Source organism: Zophobas morio, unplaced genomic scaffold (genome assembly GCF_036711695.1).
Source record: "Zophobas morio isolate AGI-343-1 ecotype UQ-CSIRO unplaced genomic scaffold, CSIRO_AGI_Zmor_V1 ptg000017l, whole genome shotgun sequence".
NCBI lineage: Eukaryota > Metazoa > Arthropoda > Insecta > Coleoptera > Tenebrionidae > Zophobas > Zophobas morio.
This window is the reverse complement of record NW_026972122.1, coordinates 1227098-1250570: the sequence shown is the minus strand read 5'-3', so window position 1 is coordinate 1250570 and position 23473 is coordinate 1227098. Positions and strand designations below refer to the sequence as shown.

The following is a 23473-nucleotide window of genomic DNA, read 5'->3' as shown; positions in this document are numbered from 1 at the left end:
ATGATAATCTGATAAAATAATTAAAAATTAAGAAAAAGTTGTTAGTAAACAACAAACACAGTCACTCTTTACCAAGATAAGATAAACTACCACCATTCAGCTATTGTAATTTGTTTACCTTTATTGATGTGTACTTTCTTATTGACATGGAAGGAAACAAAACTAATGCTTACGAGTACCCAGATTTTACGGTCATAAAATTCCGACACATGGATAAATATTGACTCAAGACTTTCACACTAATCCGATTTTTATAGACCCAATTGTTCGCACGCCAAATTTAAATCTGCATTAATGTGGGCTTGTGCGGATTTCACTGACGCAGCACTTAGTGGAATGTTGGTACTAGAATTAATTTATTACCGTCCAGTGTTTGAGCTATTATTTGAAATTTCATTATTTACTTTGATTAGATATCAAATTTCTCGTTTTTAAATCATCACTTTGTGAGTGGTGACCCAAGAGGAAGGATCCACTCAGGATGGATCACATCGGAAAAATAGAACGCAAGCTTCACCCCAAAGAAAAAGCCAATGTTCTATCAAAGCTTTCATTTTTGTAAGTTCGCCAAACTTCGATCTCTTGAAGACATTAATGTATTGTTTCCAGCTACACGGTGACGTTGTTCCGAAAAGGCCACAAACAGGACTTGGAAGAAGACGATTTGTACGAAGTCTTGTCTGATTATAGATCGAAGGAACTTGGAGACCAACTGGAAGCAGAATGGGAAAAAGAGAAAAAGCGAGGCAAAGGCATTTCGATTTTTCGAGTACTGTGGTCTTGCTACGGGTGGGAGTACTTTCTCTTGGGTCTGATTCAGCTCATTATCAAAACAACAATGATGTAAAGATCGTCGTCATTCTTAATTTTAGTCTAACTTTCAAATTTTAGAATTTTGCAACCTCAAGCCTTGTCAAAGTTGATTTCGTACTTCGACCACAAGCAGACCCACCTGACCAAAAAAGACGCCTATTTTTACGCAGGTCTCCTAATCGGGGTGAACCTAATCAACTGCATCTACGTCCATAATTACCACCTAGCTGTAACAGGACTGGGTATCCGAATTCGTACAGCCTTCTGTTCTTTTATTTACAGAAAAGCACTAAAGTTGAGCCCCACTCGACTCAGTGACATTTCCATCGGGAAAATCGTCACTTTGATCACCAAAGATGTCCACTCCTTCGAGAGTTTTATCCACTTTGCTAACGACATCTGGATCGGGGTTGTCAAATCGGCGGTTATTTTCTATATCATTTATAACAAAATCGGGGTTTCTGCGTTCGCTGGAATGGGTTTCTTCATTCTTATGTTACCTCTGCAAGGTAAGTTATTTTGTGACAATATAGGTTACTATAATGTTGTATTGTAGCCTTCATGGGGAAAATGGCAGCTGGGCTTCGCATGAAAATGTGCAAAAAAACAGACGATAGGTTACAACTTACCCAGGAGACGTTGTCTGCAGTCAAAATCATCAAAATCTACACTTGGGAGAAGTTCTTCAACAAGAAAATTGCTGAAGCTAGAAGGTACTTTTTGACTAACCAATCCAATTTATTTGAGTTCCATTTTTAGAAAGGAAATCAAAACCATGCACACCATCTTCGCTCTCAAATTCATCGTCCTCCAAATCGGCAACCTGAGCGGCAAAATGGCCTTCTACCTCCTCATTATGACCTACACCTGGATTGGCAACCACATAACCGCCGAAATCGTCTACTTCGTCGAAAGTTGTCTCCAAATCGTCACTCACACAATGAGCATCCTCTTCCCTCTTGGTATAACCCAAAGTGCTGAATTGACAGCCGCCATGAAACGAATCGGCAACGTTTTGAAAGCTTTGGAAATAAAAGGAGAGTCAGTGGAGCCAAACCCGACCCTCAAACCAAAAATAACCCTAAAAGATGCCACTGTAACGTTCAAAGAAAAAGAAATTCTTCATTCCGTTAGTCTGACAATGGATGTCGGTCTCACCCTCATCACCGGACCTGTCGGCTGCGGCAAGAGTTTCCTCCTCAAAACTATCCTCCAAGATTACGAACCAACCACCGGAGGTGTCGTAACCAAAGGACGAATTTCGTACGCGTCGCAGGAACCGTGGCTGTTTCCGTCGTCGATCAAACAGAATATTCTATTTGGGCAACAGTACGACGAACTTAGATACAAAGAGGTACTTAAGGTTTGTGCCTTAGTGTACGATTTAGAGCTGCTATCAGCTGGTGACAGCACCATCGTGGAAGACCGCGGTATCAACTTAAGCAAAGGCCAACAAGCCAGAATTAATCTCGCTAGAGCCGTCTACAAAGAAAGCGACATCTACCTTCTAGACGATTGTCTATCAGCTTTGGATGCCCACGTCAGCGACTTTATCTTCAAAGAGTGCATAATCAAGTTCCTCCGAAACAAACTGGTGGTTTTGGTGAGTCATAACGTCAACCATGTCAAAGATGTAGACAATGTGGTCATCATGCACAACGGTTCCATTTCGTCGTGCGTCAAATCGTCTGAAATTTCTGAAAAAGAAATACTCGAGGACATAATCGACGACGCTGAAGCCAAAAAGCCGGTCGATGCTTTGAATGAAGAAGACGACGATGATGACGAAAACACCAAACTAGTTACTGAAACCACCAAAGAAAGGAAAGTTTACCAAGAAGTGAAACAGAAAGGGGAAGTGGCTTTTGGGGTTTATTTCAAGTATATGAAGTTCGGGGGAGGTTTCTTGGTGTTTCTTTTATTGGTTGGAATTTTTGCAGTGTCGCAGTTTGTACACAGTTATGCAGATAAATTAGTTAGTAGATGGTGAGTAATCGACTTTGTTAGAATAGAATTAACACAATTGTTATTTTAGGGTAAACCTGGAGCAAAAAGTGTCCGACTTCAGTTTCAACAATATTACGAATCTGACTGAAGAACAACAATTGAAGATTGAAAGTTCGAGAGATTATTTACAACATCTTTACACTGGAATGATTGTGTTGACTGTGGCTTTCGAACTAGGGAGCATCATGTCGCTGTTTGCCGTAGCAAGACGAGCGTCCATCAAGTTGCACAAGTACATGATCGACCACATTGTTAACGCCACAATGCAGTTCTTCGACACCAACTTCATCGGTAACATTTTGAACCGGTTTTCTAAAGATTTGAGTGCCATTGATGAGCATCTACCTTTCGTCATATTCCAAGTTTTCAAGGTACTACCACAGAACTACCGCAACATTTGTTACTAACCATAATTGTAGGCCTTTTTTGTCATTCTTGGCGTGATCGTTTTGATAACCACAGTCAGTACGTCGTTCCTACTTCCAACAGCCATATTCTTCGTAATTTTGGCGTTCATTCGCAACTACTATCTTCCGACAGGACGTAGTCTGAAACGACTGGATGCTGCAAGTAAGTATGACTGACCTTCATGGTTAAATTTTTTCTAACGATGGGTTTTAGCGCGCAGTCCTGTCGTTGGTCACTTGAACGCAACCCTTGAAGGTCTTACAACAATCAGAGCTTTCAAAGCCGAAAGTATCTTACGAGATGAGTTCGACAGGCACCAAAATCTGTACACTTCGGCGTCTTATATTTCTCAGTGTAGCTTACGAGCGTTCGCCTATTGTTTAGACACCTTGAACACGGTCTTCATCGCAATCGTGATTCTTAGATTCATCGTATTTGATGATGGTACGTTAACCAACGACAAAGTCTCAAAATATGGTCATTATTGTTTTACAGTACCTCTGGCTGGAAGCGTGGGTCTCGCCATCACTCAAGCTTTCAGAATGACCGGGATCGTCCAATGGGCTATACGTCAATGGGCTGAAATTGAAAACTCGATGACTTCCGTTGAACGAGTCCTGGAATATACAGGAGTCGAACAAGAGAACAATCAAGGGCAAGCTACAGACAACTGGCCCACCAAAGGCGAAGTCAAATATTCGAACGTCTACCTCTCCTACAACAACTCAGACGAGTACGTACTGAAAAACATCAACTTTACAGCACACCCTCAAGAAAAAATCGGGATTGTTGGAAGAACCGGTGCCGGAAAATCGTCAATTCTTTCCACGCTTTTCCGGCTATATGAAGTGAAAGGAAGTATCACGATTGATGGAGTTGACACTAAAACGCTTTCGTTGGACTTCTTGAGAAAGCACATATCTATTATCCCTCAGGACCCAGTTCTCTTCACGGGGACGATTCGTGATAACATCGACCCTGAAGGACAGTACCCCGACGACCAAATTTGGAGAGCTGTAGAAACCGCGAACTTGATAAAACTAGTACCTAGTCTGGATTACGAGATTACCGAAAACGGGTCCAATTTCAGTGTGGGACAACGACAGCTGATTTGTTTAGCCAGAGCTGTTGTACGCAACAACAAGATTATCGTTTTGGACGAGGCTACAGCCAACATGGACCCTGAGACTGATGCTTTGATACACGAGACCATCCACAGGAATTTCGCTGCGTGTACGGTCTTCACCATAGCTCATAAGTTACATTCTATTATAGATTCAGATACAGTGATTGTGATGGATAAGGGACAGATTGTTGAGTATGACGACCCGATTAGCTTGTTGCAAAACAAGGAAGGGTTGTTCTACAAAATGGTGAAGAAGTCGGGGTTGTTGCCACCCGCTTTTGCCTAAACATTGTAAAAACTTAAGGTAATCGAGGTAACAAATTGTTTGTTTGTATCTATATTACTATGACTTTGTGTTGTATCTGTCTAGGGTGCAATTAACTCGTGTGACTGTACTAAGAAATCAAAATACTGTTTTATGTTATTTTTGATAGTACCTATGTTGTTATTGTTTTTGAATAAAAACGTAAAATGATGACTGTCGTCTATTTTTATTCACAATTTACATAAACGAATTAATAAAAATAGCAAGTTTGCAGCTAGATATTGTCCCCAAGCGCACACCTAATTGAATTTAACTGTTATTAGAGTCAATTTTAAGCACCCACTTTATTATTGTTATCTGAATACACAAGTTTAGCATGTGTACGTCTCTGAATTAGTATTATCATAAAGAGCGACATCTGCTCATAAATGTGTTAAATCCACATAATGTGTTACATTTTGTCCCTAAATTGTGACAACGGTGGAGAAAAAGAAAGCCAAAGTACGAAACATGGATCATACAACAAGAACAGCCAGATTACCGCATCCCCGGCGAAAAGCAAACTTGTGCTCAATCCTCACATTCGTGTACGAGTGCGGAAAACACACTCTTACTTATTGATTTTGTTGTTGTTTTAGTTACATGATACCACTGTTTAGGAAAGGGTCCAAGCAAACGCTAGACGAGGAAGATCTATACGAAGTACTACCCAACTTCGAAACAAAGAAATTAGGTGATCAGTTAGAAAATGAATGGATGAAGAACAAAGGAAAAGTACCGTTTGCACGTTTAATGTTTAAATGTTTCGGTGTGAATATTTTTTGGTTGGGGGTGTTAACACTGACAGCTTCAGTGGTAGACATGTAAGACGAACGACTTATTTAAATCAAGCTTAATCCAGTTTTTAGACTTGTCCATCCACATGCTTTAGCTAAAGTCATTTCTTACTTCGATCCAGACGAAAAAAATATGACCAAGTTGGATCTCTACTTCTACACTGGTCTTGTACTAGCAGTCAATATAATGTTGTGTGCTTACGTCCACAATTACAATTTAGGAACAGCAATACTAGGGATCAAAATTCGGGCAGCTTTTTCCTCCTTGATCTACAGAAAAGCGCTACGATTGAATTCAGCTCACTTAAAGCACGTATCTTCCGGTAAAATCATAACCCTTCTCACTAAAGATGTGTGCTGCTTCGAATATTTTTCTTTCTTAGTCAACGATATATGGGTCGGCATTGTGAAATTAATCGTCGTTTTTTACGTTATCTACATAAAAATTAGAGTGGCTGCTCTTGCAGGGATGGCGATTTATTTGATTGTGCTACCGCTTCAAGGTAAGTCAGTAGCTATGTTAGTACCGGAAAAAAATTATTGTTTCTAGTTTGCCTGGGGACTTGGGCTACCAATCTACGTAACAAAATGTGCACTAAAATCGACGAGAGGCTTCAAACGACTCAAGAGGCACTTTCTGCCATCAAAGTCATCAAAATGTACTCTTGGGAAAAATTTTTCGTTGATAGAATCACTAAAGCCAGGAAGTATGCAACCAACAATTTGTGGATTCGGGTTCAAGAAATTGTTTTAGGCAGGAGATTACAACTATGTTTGCTTTGTACTACTTAAGAATCACGATATTCCAAATCGGAGCGTTAAGTACCAACGTGGCTTTCTATCTTCTCATTATGACTTACCGATGGTTCGGAAACCACATAACCGCCGAAACTGTCTATTACATCAACGACTGCTTTCAAATTTTGTCGTACACTTTGGGAGTTCAACTCCCCAACTCCATTATATTCGTTGCAGAAGTAGTGGCGTCCGTACGAAGACTGATGCACTTCTTGTCATTGCCAGAAACGCAAACACCTCCTCAAGGTACTTCTTCTATTCACGCTAAAGTCACCCTCAACCATGTGGACGTTGGTTTTGACAAGAAGGTTCTCGAAAACGTCAACTTTGCAGTCAGTACAGGCATCACTTTTATCGCGGGACCAATCGCCAGTGGAAAAAGCACCCTTTTAAAGTTGATACTTCAAGAATATCAACCTTCCACCGGTACCGTTCTAACACAAGGAACCATCTCGTACGCTTCGCAAGATCCTTGGCTCTTTCCGTCGTCGATCAAACAAAACATTCTGTTCGGGCAAGAGTACGACGTTCTTAGATACCAAAAAGTGTTAAAAGTGTGTGCTTTAGAGTACGACTTAAACTTGTTACCAGACAAAGATGGTACGATTGTTGAAGATCACGGTATTAACTTGAGCAAAGGTCAACAAGCTAGAATTAACTTGGCACGAGCGGTTTACAAAAACGCAGACATTTATCTTCTAGATGATTGTCTCTCAGCGCTTGACAACCAAGTGGGTGATTTTATTTTCGAAGAGTGTATTAGAAAGTTTCTACAAAGCAAGATTGTCATATTCGTCAGTCATAACTCACGCTATTTGAAAAAAGTAGACCAAGTTTTAATGGTCGAAAGTGGAAAAGTAAAACCAATGAAGTTGTTGGAAGTTTTGGGGAAGTACGAAGAAACCAACGATGTCACTGAGGATCTACATTTGGACAATCGAATTTCACGACGAAATTTACAAGAAAGGAAAGTTTACCACGAATTTAATAAAACAGGAAAAGTGAATTTGGAAGTATATAGAATGTATATGTATTTCGCTGGTGGTATGATCTCTCTTTTATCGGTTCTCCTGTCCTATGGTACTTTTCAGTTTGTTGTCAGTTATTCCGATAAACTACTCAGTGAATGGTACGACCTCAAATAACTTAATACGACATTATAATCATTGTTTTAGGGTCAATCTTGAGCAGACGCTTTCCAATTTTACTGTTCACAATGACACGACGAGTGAAGTAGTTGCAGAAACTGTAACAACTCGTAACCACACACTTCAAATTTACACCACAATGACGCTTTTGTCGACTTTGGTGAACGTGGTGGCAGTACTTGTTTACTGCAAAGTAATCAAAAACGCTTCATTAAATCTTCACAGGCACATGATAACCAACGTAATAAATGCCACTATGCACTTCTTCGATTCCACTTTCATAGGTAACATTCTGAACCGGTTTTCACTTGACTTCAACGTGATTGACGATCACTTACCGTTCATGATCCATCAAGTTTTCCGGGTAAGTACTTTCCCAATAAAAACAAACTATCTTAATCAAGCTTTCAGGTCGCATTTATCATGATAGGAATCACAATCCTGATCGCCACAGTGAACACATTCTTTTTACTTCCATCGTTGATATTTTTCGGACTGTTTTATTTGTCAAGACGGTACTACTTAAAAACATCGAGAAGTCTGAAGAGACTCGAAATGTCAAGTACCCGAAGTACTCAATATGAAACTATATTCTATTGATTGAATTTTAGCTAGAAGCCCCGTCATCGGTTACTTCAACGCATCTCTAGAAGGCTTACCCACAATCAGAGCTTTCAATGCCCAATCAATTCTAAAAAGTGAATTCGATCACCACCAAAACTTGTACACTTCAGCTGCTTTCACCTTCCAGTGTTCAATGAAGACGTTTGCTTTCTACTTAGACACTCTATGCAAAGTCTTTGTTGCAATCATCATAGGACGATTTGTGTTTTCTGACGAAGGTAAATGTACTTAAGATGTCTTAGCGATTAGTGTTGACTATCTCTCTTCTAGAATTTCCTGCCGGCAGTGTCGGTCTTGCAATATCACAAGCGCTAAGAATGACTTCTACTTTACAATGGGGTGTTCGCATGTGGGCCGAAATGGAAAATTGTATGACGTCAGTTGAGCGAGCCCTGGAATATGGCGAAGTCAAACAAGAACCCAAAAAAGGTCAAATTCTGGACAACTGGCCGAAAAAGGGCGAAATTCAGTATTCGGACGTTTCTTTATCTTATAACGAGTCAGACGATTACGTTCTCAAAGAAGTTAACTTCACTGCACGTTCCAAAGAAAAAATTGGAGTCATTGGAAGAACGGGTGCTGGAAAGTCATCAATTATTTCCACGTTGTTCCGACTATATGAAACCGAAGGATCAATTACCATCGATGGTATCAATACAAAGTCACTCGCTTTGAATTACTTGAGGAGACACATTTCGATTATTCCTCAAGATCCTATTGTCTTCCGAGCAACCATTAGAGATAATATCGACCCGGAGAGGCTCTACACGGATAACCAAATCTGGAAAGCTATCAAAGCGGCTAATTTGACAAATTGTGTTCCAAGTCTAGACTACGAAGTTTCAGAAAATGGCTCGAATTTCAGTGTTGGACAAAGACAATTAATTTGTTTAGCACGAGCGGTTGTTCGTAATAATAAAATTGTTATTTTGGACGAAGTGACAGCCAATGTGGACGACGAAACCGACGCTTTGATAAACGAAGCAATCCAGGAGCAGTTTAAAGATTGCACTATAATTATGGTGGCACATAAACTACATTCTGTTGTTACCTTAGACAAAATTGTTGTTATGGCACAAGGGAGAATTACCGATTTTGATAGCCCTGCAAATTTAGTGAAGAAAAAGAACGGCTACTTCTATAAGATGGTCAAAAATTCTGAATTGTTGTCATCACTTAGTGAAGTGTAAATTTGTTACAGTGTTCTTAACGAGGTTCTTACTTAGTACTAAATGTTCTTAACAACGACAAAAATAAATTTCTCTCTACAATTGTTCTAAGAAAATCATACGATCCGTCGGAATTTTTATTTACCCTGAAGGTTTTCTATACATTGCTGTTGTACCACTTGAATTCGAGGACGGAGGAGAATTCTACAAAATTTTCAACAATGGTTTGATGTTTGCAACGATTGACCGCTAGAGAGCACCGCCTCTCGGGTACTTTGAAACACAACTGTTATTGACTTTTTGTATTTACAAACGTATATGTGTTTTTGAGTACTGATTGTCTGATATTTATGTGTACATTGAGAAGCTAGCAATAGCCCCGCCCACCCACCCTCTATTTTCTTAAAGGGTATATAATTTTCGAGAGTCAGTCTTATCGTAGCAAATACTAGCTCCGCCCGCCCACCCACCCGTTGTTTTCAAATTAAGACGGGGTGGGTGGGTGGGGTTAATTATATGTTCTTTTGTAGATTGAGAAGGAAATTATTAAAATATAATTACAAAAAGTACTCTTCGTTTTTTTTTTTTTGTTATACTACTTGCTATAAGATTTATTTCTTATTTCAGGCGAAAAACATATAAGACAATGGGTGGGTGGACGGGGCTAAGTTTAACTTTTTCCTACAGAGTATTTTACAAGCAAGCAATAGCGCCACCCACCCGCCCCCTCTTCATTCCAGTGATTACTCTTAATATTGTTCAATCATTTACCAAAATCAGCCTTATTTTAAGTACTACTAGCCTCGCCCACCCGCCCTCTATTTTCTTAAAGGGTACGTAATTTTCCAGAGTAATTCATATCTTAGCAAATACTAGCTTCGCCCGCCCACCCACCCGTTATTTTCTTAGGGATTAAGTCATTTATTAAAATCAGTCCTATCTTGTCAAGTACTGGCCCCGCCCACCCGTGTTATTCTCATTCTAACGGTTTTATTTCTGCTATGACTAGATCAAATGAATCACTGAAATGAAGACAGAGTGGGTGGGCGGGGTGAATTATATGTTTTTTTGTAGAGTGAAAATGGGAACTAATAAAATGTAGACTGTTAAAAAAATCGTTATTCTTAATTTTTTGTTATACTATTTTCTATAAGATTTATTTCTTATTGCAGAAGAAAAATTTAGAGAACGGGTGGGTGGGCGGGGCTAAGTTAATTTTTTCTTACAGTCTTTTATAAGCAAGCACTATCCCCACCCACCCATCCCCTCTCCATTCCAGTGATCACTTTTAACATTGTTCAGTCATTTACCAAAATCAGCTTTGTCTTAAGAAACACTAGCCCAGCCCACCCACCCTCTATTTTCTTAAAGGGCATGTAATTTTCCAGAGTCAGTCTTATCGTAGTAAATACTAGCTCCTCCCGCCCACCCACCCTTTATTTTCTTAGGGATTAAGTCATTTATTAAAGTCAGTCCTATCTTGTCAAGTACTGGCCCCGCCCACCCGTGTTTTTCTCATTCTAACGGTATTATTTCTGTTATGACTAGATCAAATGAATCACTGAAATGAAGACGGAGTGGGTGGGCGGGGTAAATTATATGTTCTTTTGTGGAGTGAAAATGGGAACTAATAAAATGTAGACTGTTAAAAAAAAGGCGCTAATCGTAATTTGCTACAAGATTTATTTCTTATTTCAGAAGAAAAATTATAATTATATGTTTTTTTTGTAAAGAGAATGGAAAATAATAAAATGGAGGAGGTTAAAAAAAATCGCTAATCGTAATTTTTTGTTATACAATTTTCCATAAAATTTATTTCTCATTTCAGAAGAAACAAATGAGAGAACGGGTGTGTAGGGGGGGCTAAGTTTAACTTTTTCTTACGGTCGTTTATAAGCTAGCAATAGCCCCGCCCACCCACTCCCTCTTCATTCCAGTGATCACTCTTAACATCGTTCAGTCGTTTACTAAAATCAGCCTTATCTTAAGAAAACTAGCCCCGCCCACCCACCCTGTATTTTCTTGGAGGGTACGTAATTTTCCAGAGTCAGTCTTATCTTAGCTAATACTAGCTCGACCCGCCCACCCACCCGTTGTTTTCTTAGGGATAAGTCATTTATTAAAGTCAGTCCTGTCTTGTCAGGTACTGGCCCCGCCCACCCGCGCTGTTCCCTTTCTAACGGTTTTATTTCTGTTCAGTATGAGATCCATCTTTCATTGGGACTAGATAAAATTATTCACTGAAATTAAGGCGGGGTGGGTGGGGCTAATTATATGTTCTTTTGTAGAGTGAGAAGGGGAATTAATAAAATATAGGCTGTCACAAAAAGCGCTCGTCGTAATTTTTTGTTATACTATTTGCTATAAGATTTATTTCTTATTTCAGACGAAAAACATATGAGAAAACGGGTGGGTGGGCGGGGCTAAGTTCAACTTCTTCTTACAGTCATATATAAACAAGCAATAGCCCCGCCCATTCACCCTATCTTCATTACAGTCTTTATTACACTTAACATTGTTCAATAATTTACCAAAATCAGCCTTATCTTAAGGAATACTGGACCTGCCCTGTATTTTCTTAGAGGATACGTAATTTTCCAGAATCAGTCGTATCTTAGCAAATACTAGCTCGACCCGCCCACCCACCCATTGTTTTCTTAGGGTTAAGTCATTTATTAAAGTCAGTTCTATCTTGTCAGGTACTGGCCCCGCCCACCCACGCTGTTCTCATTCTAACAGTTTTATTTCTATTCAGTATGAGATCCATCTTTCATTCGGACTAGATAAAATGATTCAATGAAATTAAGGCGGGGTGGGTGGGCGGGGTTAATTATATGTTCTTTTGTAAAGTGGGAAGGGGAATTATCAAATATGGGCTGTTACAAAAAGCGCTCGTCGTAATTTTTTGTTATACTACCTTATTTGCTATAAGATTTATTTCTTATTTCAGACGAAAAACATATGAGACAACGGGTGGATGGGCGGGGCTAAGTTTAACTTTTTTCCTGCAGAGTCATATATAAACAAGCAATAGCGCCGCCCACTCACCCCATCTTCATTACAGTGATTACACTTAACATTGTTCAATAATTTACCAAAATCAGCCTTATCTTAAAAAATACTGGACCTGCCCACCCACCCTGTATTTTCTTAAAAGATACGTAATTTTCCACAGTCAGTCTTCTCTTAGCAAATACTAGCTCCGCCCGCCCACCCACCATTTATTTTCTTAGGGATCAAGTCATTTATTAAAGTCAGTCCTATCTTGTCAAGTACTGGCCACGCCCATCCGTGTTGTTCTCATTCTAACAGTTTTATTTCTGTTCAGTATGAGATCCATCTTTCATTCGGACTAGATAAAATGATTCACTGAAATTAAGGCGGGGTGGATGGGCGGGGTTAATTATAGTGTCATTTGTAAAATGAAAATAGGAACTAATAAAATTTAGGCCGTTAAAAAAAGGGTAATAGTAATTTTTTGTTACACAATTTGCTATAAGATTTATTTCTTATTTCAGACGAAAAACGTATGAGACAATGGATGGGTGGGCTGGGCTAAGTTTAACTTTTTCCTACGGAGTCATATATAAACAAGCAATAGCCCCGCCCACTTACCCCATCTTCATTACAGTGATTACACTTAACATTGTTCAGTCATTTACTAAAATCAGCCTTATCTTAAGAGATACTAGCCCCGCCCACCCACCCGTTATTTTCTTAGGGAATAAGTCATTTATTAAAGTCATTTCTATCTTGTCAGGTACTGGCCCCGCCCACCCGCGCTATTCTCATTCTAACGATTTTATTTCTGTTCAGTATGAGATACATCTTTCATTGGGACCAGATAAAATGAATCACTGAAATGAAGGCGGGGTGGGTAGGCGGGGTTAATTATAGGGTCATTTGTAAAATGAAAATGGGAACTAATAAAATTTAGGGCGTTAAAAAAAAGGCTAATAATAATTTTTTTTTATACAATTTGCTATTAGATTTATTTCTTATTTCAGAAGAAAAAAATAGAGAACGGGTGGGTGGGCGGCGCTAAGTTTAACTTTTTCCAACAGAGTCTTTTACAAGCAAGCAATAGTCCCGCCCACCCGCCCCCTCTTCATTCCAGTGATTACTCTTAATATTGTTCAGTCATTTACCAAAATCAGCCTTGTATTAAGAAACACTAGCCCCGTCCACCCACCCTCTATTTTCTTAAAGGGTACGTAATTTTCCAGAGTCAGTCTTGTCGTAGCAAATATTAGCTCCGCCCGCCCACCCACCCTTTATTTTCTAAGGGTTTAATTCATTTATTATTTATCTTGTCAAGAACTGGCCCCGGCCACCCGTGTTGTTCTCATTTTAACGGTTTTATTTCTGTTCAGTATGTGATCCATCTTTCATTACGACTAGATCAAATGAATCACCGAAATGAAGACGGGGTGGGTGGGCGTAGTGAATTACATGTTCTTTTGTAGAGTGAAAATGGGAACTAATAAAATGCAGACTGTTAAAAAAAGGCGCTAATAGGAATTTGCTACAAAATTTATTTCTTATTTCAGGCACTGACAAAGTCGAAGTTTTATTAAATTGGTCTCAATTAGTGCAGTAAATTTTCAAAAAAAATTTACTACCAAAATCAAAAAAGGCAAAATTGTTGTAATATACATCCTAATTAAATTAAATTACTTATTTAAATTTACTAATTGCTACTTTCCAAGCATCTGCCAATTTCACGATTTATTGACATTTCATAAGCTACAGTTATGATCCGAAACTACTAGACTGGTTGTTGTAAAAGTGTAGGTGTATTTTAGTAGTTAAAATTTTTCTTATTGACATAAATGAATTAATAAAAAGTAACAAGTTTGGTAATTACCCCCAAGTGCCCACTTAATTAAATTTAACTGTTATTAGAGTCAATCTTAAGCACCCACTTTATTGTAATTGCCTGAATACACAAGTTTAGCGTGTGTACGTCTCTAAATTATCACTATGATTAAGAACGACATATGCCCACAAATGGGTTAAATGTGTAATATTATGCTCACAAATTGGAACAACGATGAGATGAAACGTTACGCTCAGTTTGTAATAAGCGGTAGTAGTTGACAATAAAATGGATCATACAACACGAACCCCCAAAGAACCTCATCCTCGACAAAAAGCAAATATATTTTCTCTTCTCACATTCATGTATGAATACAGAAAATATTTGTTCTTAATATATTTTGTTTTTCCTTCTAGTTACATGATACCTCTGTTTAGAAAAGGTTCGAAGCAAAGTCTAGAGGAGGACGATTTATACGAAGTACTGCCGAACTGTGAATCGAAAAAATTAGGTGACCAGTTAGAAAACGAATGGAAGAAAAACAACGGGAAAGTGTCAATCGGACGATTAGTATATTCTTGTTTCCGATGGGATATTTTTTGGCTTGGGATGGTCACGCTGGCTGCTTCAATTGTGGACATGTAAGACAAATTATATGTTTAATTCAAAGTTATTTTTTTAGACTTGTACAACCCTATGCTTTAGCCAAAGTTATCTCCTACTTCAATCCAGACGAAAAAAATATGACCAAGTTAGATCTTTACTTACACACCGGTCTTCTACTAGCAGTCAATGTACTGATGTGTGTTTACACTCACAACTGCAATTTAGCAATTACGGTATTATGGTTCAAAATTCAAGCTGCTTTCTCTTCGTTGATCTACAGAAAAGCACTAAGGTTAAATTCGGCTCACTTAAAGCAAGTTTCTGCTGGTAAAATCACGACCCTTCTTACCAAAGACGTCTACTGCATGGGATATTTTTCTTTTCTAATCAATAGTTTATGGGTTGCAATTGTGAAAATCATTGTCGCTTTTTACGTTATCTACAGAAAAGTTAGTATGGCAGCGGTGGCAGGGATGGGAGTTTACATGATCGTGTTACCTTTACAAGGTAAGTGTTGTCAATACCAGTAGTGGCAAAATTGAACGAAATTGTTTAGTGTGTTTGGGGACTTGGGCTACCAAACTGCGTACCAGAATGTGTACAAAAATAGACGAGAGACTTGAAACGACTCAAGAGGCACTTTCAGCCATCAAAACCATCAAGATGTACTCTTGGGAAAAATTTTTCGTTGACAGAATCACAAAAGCAAGAAAGTATTGAAGTAAGGATTGCTTAACTAGTGCTTAAGGATGTGTTTCAGGCAGGAAATTAAAACTATGTATGGATTGTACTACCTCAATGTGACTATCTTGCAAATTGGAACTTTAAGCTCCAACGTAGCTTTTTATCTTCTCATTATGACATACCAGTGGCTTGGAAACCAAGTGACCGCTGAAGTTCTTTACTACGTAGACAATTGCTTTCAAATTTTGTCGTGGGCTTTGGGAGGTCAATTTCCAGAGTGCATCATGTATATAGCAGAAGTAGTCGCTTCGTCAAAAAGAATAATGGATTTTCTAAACTTACCAGAAGCAGAAACACCTTCCCAAGATATATGTTCAACTGAAGCTAAAGTCACATGCAAAAATGTAGACGTTGCTTTTGACAAAACGATTCTCGAAAATATCAACCTTACCATTAATACAGGAATCACTTTCATCACAGGACCAATAGCCAGTGGAAAAAGTACTCTTTTAAAGTTAATACTTCAAGAACATCAACCTTCCAGTGGTACTATCCTAACACAAGGAAAAATCTCGTACGCGTCGCAAGATCCTTGGCTCTTCCCTTCATCCATCAAGCAAAACATTCTGTTCCGAGAAGAGTACAACGATCTTAGATATCAAAAGGTATTAAAAGTGTGTGCTTTAGAGTACGACTTAAATTTGTTACCAGATAAAGATGCAACGATAGTTGAAGATCGCGGTATTAACTTGAGCAAAGGCCAACAAGCTAGAATTAACCTGGCAAGAGCGGTTTACAAGAACGCCGATATTTATCTTCTAGATGATTGTCTTTCAGCGTTAGATAACCAAGTGGGTGATTTTATTTTCGAAGAATGTATCAGAAAGTTTCTCCAAAATAAAGTGGTAATACTTGTAAGTCATAACTCACGGTATTTGAAAAAGGTAGACCAGGTTTTAATGGTAGAAAGTGGAAAAGTAAAACCAGTGAAGTTGTTGGAAATTTTTGAAAAGTACAAAGATGTCACTGAAGATTTACATTTGGAACACCAAATTTTAAGGAAAAATGTAAGAGAAAGGAAAGTTTACCAAGAAATTAGTAAAAAGGGGGAAATAAAATCAGAAGTGTATAAAAAGTACTTGCATTTTTCTGGTGGAGTAGTCTCTCTTGTAGCTATTCTTTTGTCCTATGGTGTTGCTCAGTTTGTTGTTAGTTATCCCGATAAACTACTCAGCGAATGGTACAACAACAAGTGTTAATATAATACGACATAATAATGTATGATTTTAGGGTCAATCTTGAGCAAAAGCTTTCTAATTTGACGTCACACAACGACACACTAGATGATATTGTTGCAGAAACAGTAAGAACTCGTGATAACAAACTTCAAATTTACACCATAATGACACTTTTGTCTACTTTTGTAACCGTAGTGTCGATCATTGTTTACTGTAAAATATTCATAAAGGCTTCATTAAATCTTCACAAACACATGATAACCAACGTACTAAACGCCACCATGCACTTCTTTGATTCCACTTTTATAGGTAATATTCTGAACAGGTTTTCACTCGACTTCAATGTAATTGACGATTACTTACCCTTCATGATAAATCAAGTGTTTCGGGTACGAAAAGACATTCCTAAAGAAAAAATACTCATGTTCATTATTTTAGATGATTTTCGCACTAATTGCAATTATGATATTAATAGCCACAGTGAACACTTCTTTTTTACTACCATCGGTTCTATTTTTTGGACTGCTGTTTTTATCAAGAAGATACTATTTAAAAACATCGCGAAGTCTGAAAAGACTTGATATGTCGAGTAGCAAAATCAAACAAAATGTACCCTTCTCTCTATTCTGATTAAATTTTAGCTAGAAGTCCAGTCATAGGTTACTTTCATGCATCTCTAGATGGTTTATTAACAATCAGAGCTTTCAAAGCTCAATCAATCCTGAGAAATGAATTCGATCGCCACCAAAATGTGTACACTTCGGCCTGTTACATCTTCCAGTGTTCCATGAAGTCGTTTGCTTTCTACGTTAACATTCTTTGCATCGTTTTCGTTGCTATAGTTATTGCAAGATTCGTATTTTCTGATGAAGGTAAATATAAACATTTTTTAGTCAACAGTTTTAACTACGTCTTTCCAGAATTCGCAGCCGGCAGTGTAGGACTCGCAATATCACAAGCGCTAAGAATGGCTTCTATTTTACAATGGGGTGTTAGAATGTGGGCCGAAATGGAAAATTTTATGACTTCAGTTGAGCGAGCACTGGAATATGGTGAAGTCAAACAAGAACCCAAAAAAGGTCAAATTCTGGATAACTGGCCGAAAAAGGGCGAAATTCAATTTTCGAACGTTTCTTTATCTTATAACGAGTCAGACGATTACGTTCTCAAAGAAGTTAACTTCACTGCACGTTCCAAAGAAAAAATTGGAGTCATTGGAAGAACAGGTGCTGGAAAGTCATCAATTATTTCCACGTTGTTCCGACTATATGAAACCGAAGGATCAATTACCATTGATGGTATCAATACAAAATCACTAGCTTTGAATTACTTGAGGAGACACATTTCGATTATTCCTCAAGATCCTGTTCTCTTCCGGGGAACTATTAGAGATAATATCGATCCGGAGCGGCTCTACACGGACAGTCAAATCTGGAAAGCTATCAAAGCAGCAAATTTGACAAATTGTGTTCCAAGTCTAGAATACGAAGTTTCAAAAAATGGCTCGAACTTTAGTGTTGGACAAAGACAACTAATTTGTTTAGCACGAGCGGTTGTACGTGATAACAAAATTGTTATTTTGGATGAAGTCACAGCCAATGTGGACGACGAAACTGACGCTTTGATAAACGAAACTATCAAGAGGCAGTTTGAACATTGTACTATAGTTGTGGTGACACATAAACTGCATTCTGTTATTAATTTAGATAAAATTGTTGTTATGTCACAAGGAAAAATTGTAGACTTTGATAGCCCATCAAATTTACTGAAAAGGAAGAACGGCTACTTCTACAATATGGTAAAAAATTCTGAACTATTGTCATCACTTACATAGAAAATGTTCTTTAAAAAACAAAATAGATATGTTTAGATAAAATTTAATAAATTGATTAAGTACATGTTAGTTGAAGTCATATTTGTTAGTTTTATACCGAATTACTTTTTTCAATGTATTATATTACAATACAGTTTTTAAAACACCTTGTGTTGGTTTATTCCGAAGCACATTTTATATGTAATTTTTAGTTAACACTGCTTGATTTTCTTAATAACAATAACTGATGCGTTAAATTTTAATTTTATATAGTTACAAGAAGAGCAGACGACTTTTATTTGTCGTTATATATTCATATCACATCATGTTGCTTGTTTAGTTCAAAAACCAAATTGTCTTAAACACCTATTAAATCTAAAGTTCTAAATTTTCAAATAAGTGACTATATCGTATTAGGACTAATTCAAGACTCCCACATGTATATTACAAGTTGAGCTGCGTTATGCAAATTTACTTTACAATTTAGTTTACCTAATGTATTGCCTACAAGTAGATGTATTTTTGATAGAAGTAGAATCCTGTCATTATTTGCAAGACGAAAAATAAAACTTTGGTGAGTAATTTTGTCGACAAAAATATGAAAATTAAGTACCACTTTACCCACCTAAAAATAGATAAATCCAAAATAATCTTCATTCTACCCGACTAGAATGGATCACATTGGAAAACAAACCAAAGAAGTACATCCACGGCAAAAAGCCAACATTTTTTCGCTTATCTCATTCTTGTAAGCCTCTCTTACTTGTTCAAAAAACAAATTATAGCTACATATAATTTTGCAGCTACACGTTAAGATTATTCAGAAAAGGCACTCGACGAGATCTCGAAGAGGAAGATCTTTACGAAGTCTTACCCAAGTACACTTCCAAAAGACTCGGCGACAAATTTGAAAGAGAGTGGGAGAGGCAGAAAAAGCAAAACAACAAAAATTCAATTTTGCGTCTGCTGTGGGCTGTTTTTGGAAAACACGTTATATTGCTTGGAATAACGCAACTCATCTCCAAAACTATTTTAATGTAAGCTGCTCCTTCCAGGCTTTTGTGTCCTTTATTGTTCATTCTAGCATTTTCCATCCCCATGCTTTGAGCAAAATTATCTCCTATTTTAATCCTGGTCAAACTGAAATGACAAAGAACGATCTGTACTTATGGTCTGGTCTTTTGATAGGAGTTAATTTGATAGATGTGTTCTATGCCCATAATTACCACATGGAAATGGCTGCTCTAGGCATCAAAATTCGCGCAGCTTTTTGCTCTTTCATCTACAGGAAAGCTTTGAAGTTGAATCCAGCACAACTAGGAGATATTTCAATCGGGAAAATTGTTACCCTAATTACCAAAGATGTTTCCTGTTTAGAGCGTTTTTCCTATTTAGTTAATGACCTGTGGATTGCTGGGCTCAAAGCAGGTGTTGCTGGGTACGTCGTCTACAGAAAAATAAATGTAGCGGCTTTTGCAGGAGTAGGATTTTTTTTCCTAATATTACCAATTCAAGGTGAGTCTTCTAATTCCTTAATTTAATATAAAACTCAATTTTATGTTGTAGTTTATCTAGGCACTAAGGCTGCCAAACTACGTCTAAAAATGTGCAAAAAGGTAGATGAGCGTCTTCAAAAAACCCAAGAGACTCTTTCTGCAATCAAAATAGTGAAAATGTACACTTGGGAAAAGTATTTCAACGACAAAGTGATAGACGCCAGAGAGTAAATATTAACACTATCTTTGTCAAAAATTCTTCTTTTATTTTCCTAGGAAAGAAATCAGAGGCATGCAACTCATCTTCTACCTCAAGTTTATCATCCTCCAGATCGGTCTCCTTAATGGCAAAATTGCTTTTTATCTTCTTATCATGACTTACAAGTGGCTTGGAAATCACGTAACAGCCGAAATCGTCTACTACATCGACTATTCTTTCCACATTCTCTCACACACTCTAGGAATTAGATTCCCTTCAGCCATCTCTCAAGTGGCAGAAGTCACCGCTTCCGTTAAACGTCTCGGCAATGTTCTAAAAGCACTAGAGGTGCAAGAAACCCCTGAAGAAACCGACCTAGTCATCAAACCAAAAGTCGCGCTGAATAACGTAGACGTTACCTTCAAAGAGAAACACGTTTTGCACTCCATCAACCTCAACGTCGATCTGGGTGTTACACTTATAACCGGACAAGTTGGAAGTGGCAAAAGTTTTCTCCTTAAAACAATCCTCAAAGAATTTGAACCTTCGAATGGTACAGTTTTAACCCAAGGCAGAATTTCTTACGCGTCACAGGAACCCTGGCTTTTCCCATCATCCATAAAACAGAATATTTTGTTCGGGGAGAAGTACGACGAAACCCGATACCAGGAGGTGTTGAAAGTTTGCGCTTTGTTGTACGATTTTGAGTTGTTGGCGGAAGGTGATGCGACTATCGTCGAAGACAGAGGGAACAACTTGAGCAAAGGGCAACAAGCTAGAGTTAATTTAGCTCGTGCTGTGTACAAAGAGAGTGAGATTTATCTCTTGGATGATTGTCTGTCAGCTCTTGATAGTCAAGTCAGCGATTTTATCTTCAAAGAGTGTATCATGAAGTTTCTACAAAACAAACTGGTGATTTTTGTAAGCCACAACGTAAGTCATGTTAAAGAAGTGGACAATGTGGTGATCATGCGTAATGGAGTGGTTACGTCGCATGTTAAGTCAGCTGAAATTTCTGAGAAGGACATTCTACAAGAAGTAGATGCAGAAGAAACGACGATAGAGAGTGGCGACGACTTGGAGGTGGAAGCTGAAGCAGACGAGGAAACGAAAATCATCACTGAAACCACAACGGAGAGAAAAGTCTACCAAGAAGTCAAAAAGAAAGGCAAAGTTGATTTTGACGTGTATAAGAAATATTTAGACTTCGGTGGCGGAATTTGGGCTTTGTTGCTAGTCGTTTCGTTGTATGGTACAGCGCAATTCTTCGATAGCTATGGCGATAAGTTAGTCAGTCGATGGTAAGATTTTGTCTACGCGAAAACACCAACCATGTCATACTTTTGTAGGGTAAATTTTGAACAAGAGATTGCCAATTTAACTTTGTTCAACACCACGAATACTACAGTACTGCAAGCAAAGGAAGAAGCTGAAGACAATCGTGACTACGTTCTACAAATGTTCACCGCAATGATAATTCTAAATACTGTTTTCAGTGTTTTTAAATCTGTAGGTTTCTACTCGGTGATAAGGCGGGCTTCCATTAATCTCCATAAGTACATGATTACCCATGTTATCAATGCTACTATGCATTTTTTCGATACTAACTTCATCGGGAACATCTTGAACCGATTTTCCAAAGATTTAACCACAACTGACGAATATCTCCCTATCATCTATCACTATGTGTTTGGAGTAAGTCACAAGAAACAGTTTAAAGCAAAATAAAGTCTTCCATGTTGTAGACCGGCCTTTATGTCACTGGAGTCATAGTAGTGATCGCAACAGTCAATGTCTATTTCCTAATCCCTACGACTTTCTTCTTAGGGTTGTTGATAGTCTTACGAATGTACTATTTGAAGACTGCCCGAAGCTTGAAACGACTAGACGCCATAAGTAAGTCCAAAGTTTCTTGAAGCGTAACAAAATATAAAGAAAATTGCAGCCAGAAGTCCCGTTGTTGGCCATTTGAACGCCACTCTGGAAGGTTTGACGACCATACGAGCTTTCAAAGCTGAAAATAGCCTTCGTGATGAGTACGACCGTCACCAAGATTTGTATACTTCAGCTACTTACATTTTCACAAACATGATGAGAGCTTTTGCTTTCGGTTTGGACTTTCTGTGTACTCTTTTCATTGCAGCAGTAATTGCAAGATTTGTTTTCTCCAACGATGGTGAGTCCCGATGACACTCTTTCAATTCCTGAGTTTTTCTTTTAGTGTTTTTGGCTGGTAGTGTCGGTTTGGCTATATCACAAGCCTTAAGAATGACAGGAACTCTCCAGTGGGGAGTCCGGATTTGGGCAGAAATGGAGAACTGCATGACTTCCGTTGAACGTGTCTTGGAATACACCGAAGTGAAACAGGAGAGTACTCAAGGACAAGATTTGGACAACTGGCCCAAAGAAGGTGAAGTGAAATACCAGAATGTGTATTTATCGTATAACGAGTCAGACGAGTACGTTTTGAAAAATATCAGCTTTACTGCCCATCCACAAGAAAAAATTGGCATTGTTGGTAGAACAGGGGCTGGAAAGTCGTCCATCATTTCTACTCTGTTTCGACTTTATGAAGTCGACGGGACAATCGCTATTGATGGCGTTGATACTAAACTGATGTCTTTAGATTGTTTACGTAAGCACATCTCGATTATCCCTCAAGATCCGGTTCTCTTCACTGGAACTATCAGAGACAACATAGATCCTGAAGGACAATACACTGATGACGTTATCTGGAACGCGATTGACTCTGCTTACTTGAAGAAGTTAATTCCGAGCTTGGACTATGAAATTACTGAAAGCGGCTCTAGTTTCAGTGTAGGGCAAAGACAACTGATTTGTCTCGCTAGAGCTATTGTTCGGAACAACAAGATCATAGTACTGGATGAAGCTACAGCTAATATGGATCCGGAAACTGATGAACTGATCCACCAGACGATTCATAAGAGTTTCAAGGATTGTACTGTATTTACTATAGCGCATAAGTTACATTCTATTATCAATTGTGATAAAATCATTGTTATGGATAAGGGAGAGATGATTGAGTGTGGTGATCCCGACAGTTTGTTGCAGAATAAAAAGGGAAACTTTTATAGGATGGTAAAGAAGGCGGGAATTATGGACAGATAGTGTGCCATATTTTGTTTGTAAAATGAAAATGAAAAAAAACGTAGTGTATAAAACATAAAATAGTACTAGGATGGATCTATCAACCTGTCATGTTTATATTGTTTAAGCAAAAATAAAACAGCTTATTTTGCAGTTGATGGATTTTATCTGTTTGCTTCTTTCAAACAATAAATGATGAAACCTTGATCTTGCCAGACGTAAGACTGCAAAGTTGATTTCGTCGTGTCAAAAAATTACAAGTTTATGAATAGAACTGTTACCAAGTGTACACCTAATAGAATTTAAGTATTTATTA

At 38.1% G+C, this 23473-nt stretch overlaps 4 protein-coding genes across 5 annotated transcripts; all 4 read left to right on the top strand.

Annotated features, from left to right (window-relative positions):
* Positions 1-370: 370 nt before the first annotated feature.
* Positions 371-4830, top strand: LOC135130407 (ATP-binding cassette sub-family C member 4-like). Its single transcript, XM_064057785.1, has 9 exons — positions 371-558; positions 610-843; positions 892-1322; positions 1370-1526; positions 1573-2799; positions 2849-3191; positions 3240-3390; positions 3442-3672; positions 3724-4830. The coding sequence occupies exons 1-9, from the start codon at positions 482-484 to the stop codon at positions 4638-4640; spliced, it is 3768 nt and encodes a 1255-aa protein (XP_063913855.1). The 5' UTR covers positions 371-481; the 3' UTR covers positions 4641-4830.
* A 151-nt stretch (positions 4831-4981) lies between these two features.
* Positions 4982-9486, top strand: LOC135130461 (ATP-binding cassette sub-family C member 4-like). Its single transcript, XM_064057844.1, has 9 exons — positions 4982-5206; positions 5258-5482; positions 5528-5958; positions 6006-6162; positions 6210-7382; positions 7429-7765; positions 7813-7963; positions 8013-8243; positions 8296-9486. Exons 1-9 carry the CDS (start codon positions 5130-5132, stop codon positions 9213-9215), a joined length of 3702 nt encoding a protein of 1233 aa, XP_063913914.1. The 5' UTR covers positions 4982-5129; the 3' UTR covers positions 9216-9486.
* Positions 9487-14260: 4774 nt separating this feature from the next.
* On the top strand, positions 14261-18392 carry LOC135130162 (ATP-binding cassette sub-family C member 4-like). The gene is made up of 9 exons (XM_064057506.1): positions 14261-14378; positions 14430-14654; positions 14696-15126; positions 15176-15332; positions 15380-16543; positions 16594-16930; positions 16980-17130; positions 17183-17413; positions 17462-18392. The coding sequence occupies exons 1-9, from the start codon at positions 14302-14304 to the stop codon at positions 18373-18375; spliced, it is 3687 nt and encodes a 1228-aa protein (XP_063913576.1). The 5' UTR covers positions 14261-14301; the 3' UTR covers positions 18376-18392.
* Positions 18393-18855: 463 nt separating this feature from the next.
* Positions 18856-23288, top strand: LOC135130399 (probable multidrug resistance-associated protein lethal(2)03659). 2 transcript variants are annotated; one of them, XM_064057775.1, is made up of 10 exons: positions 18856-18928; positions 18990-19102; positions 19158-19391; positions 19439-19869; positions 19921-20077; positions 20127-21350; positions 21399-21744; positions 21795-21945; positions 21995-22225; positions 22271-23288. In XM_064057775.1, exons 2-10 carry the CDS (start codon positions 19026-19028, stop codon positions 23176-23178), a joined length of 3759 nt encoding a protein of 1252 aa, XP_063913845.1. In that variant the 5' UTR covers positions 18856-18928; positions 18990-19025; the 3' UTR covers positions 23179-23288. The 2 variants fall into 2 exon arrangements, with proteins under 2 accessions (XP_063913845.1, XP_063913846.1); XM_064057776.1 differs by having other exon boundaries at positions 18883-18928; positions 19025-19102.
* Positions 23289-23473: the final 185 nt, after the last annotated feature.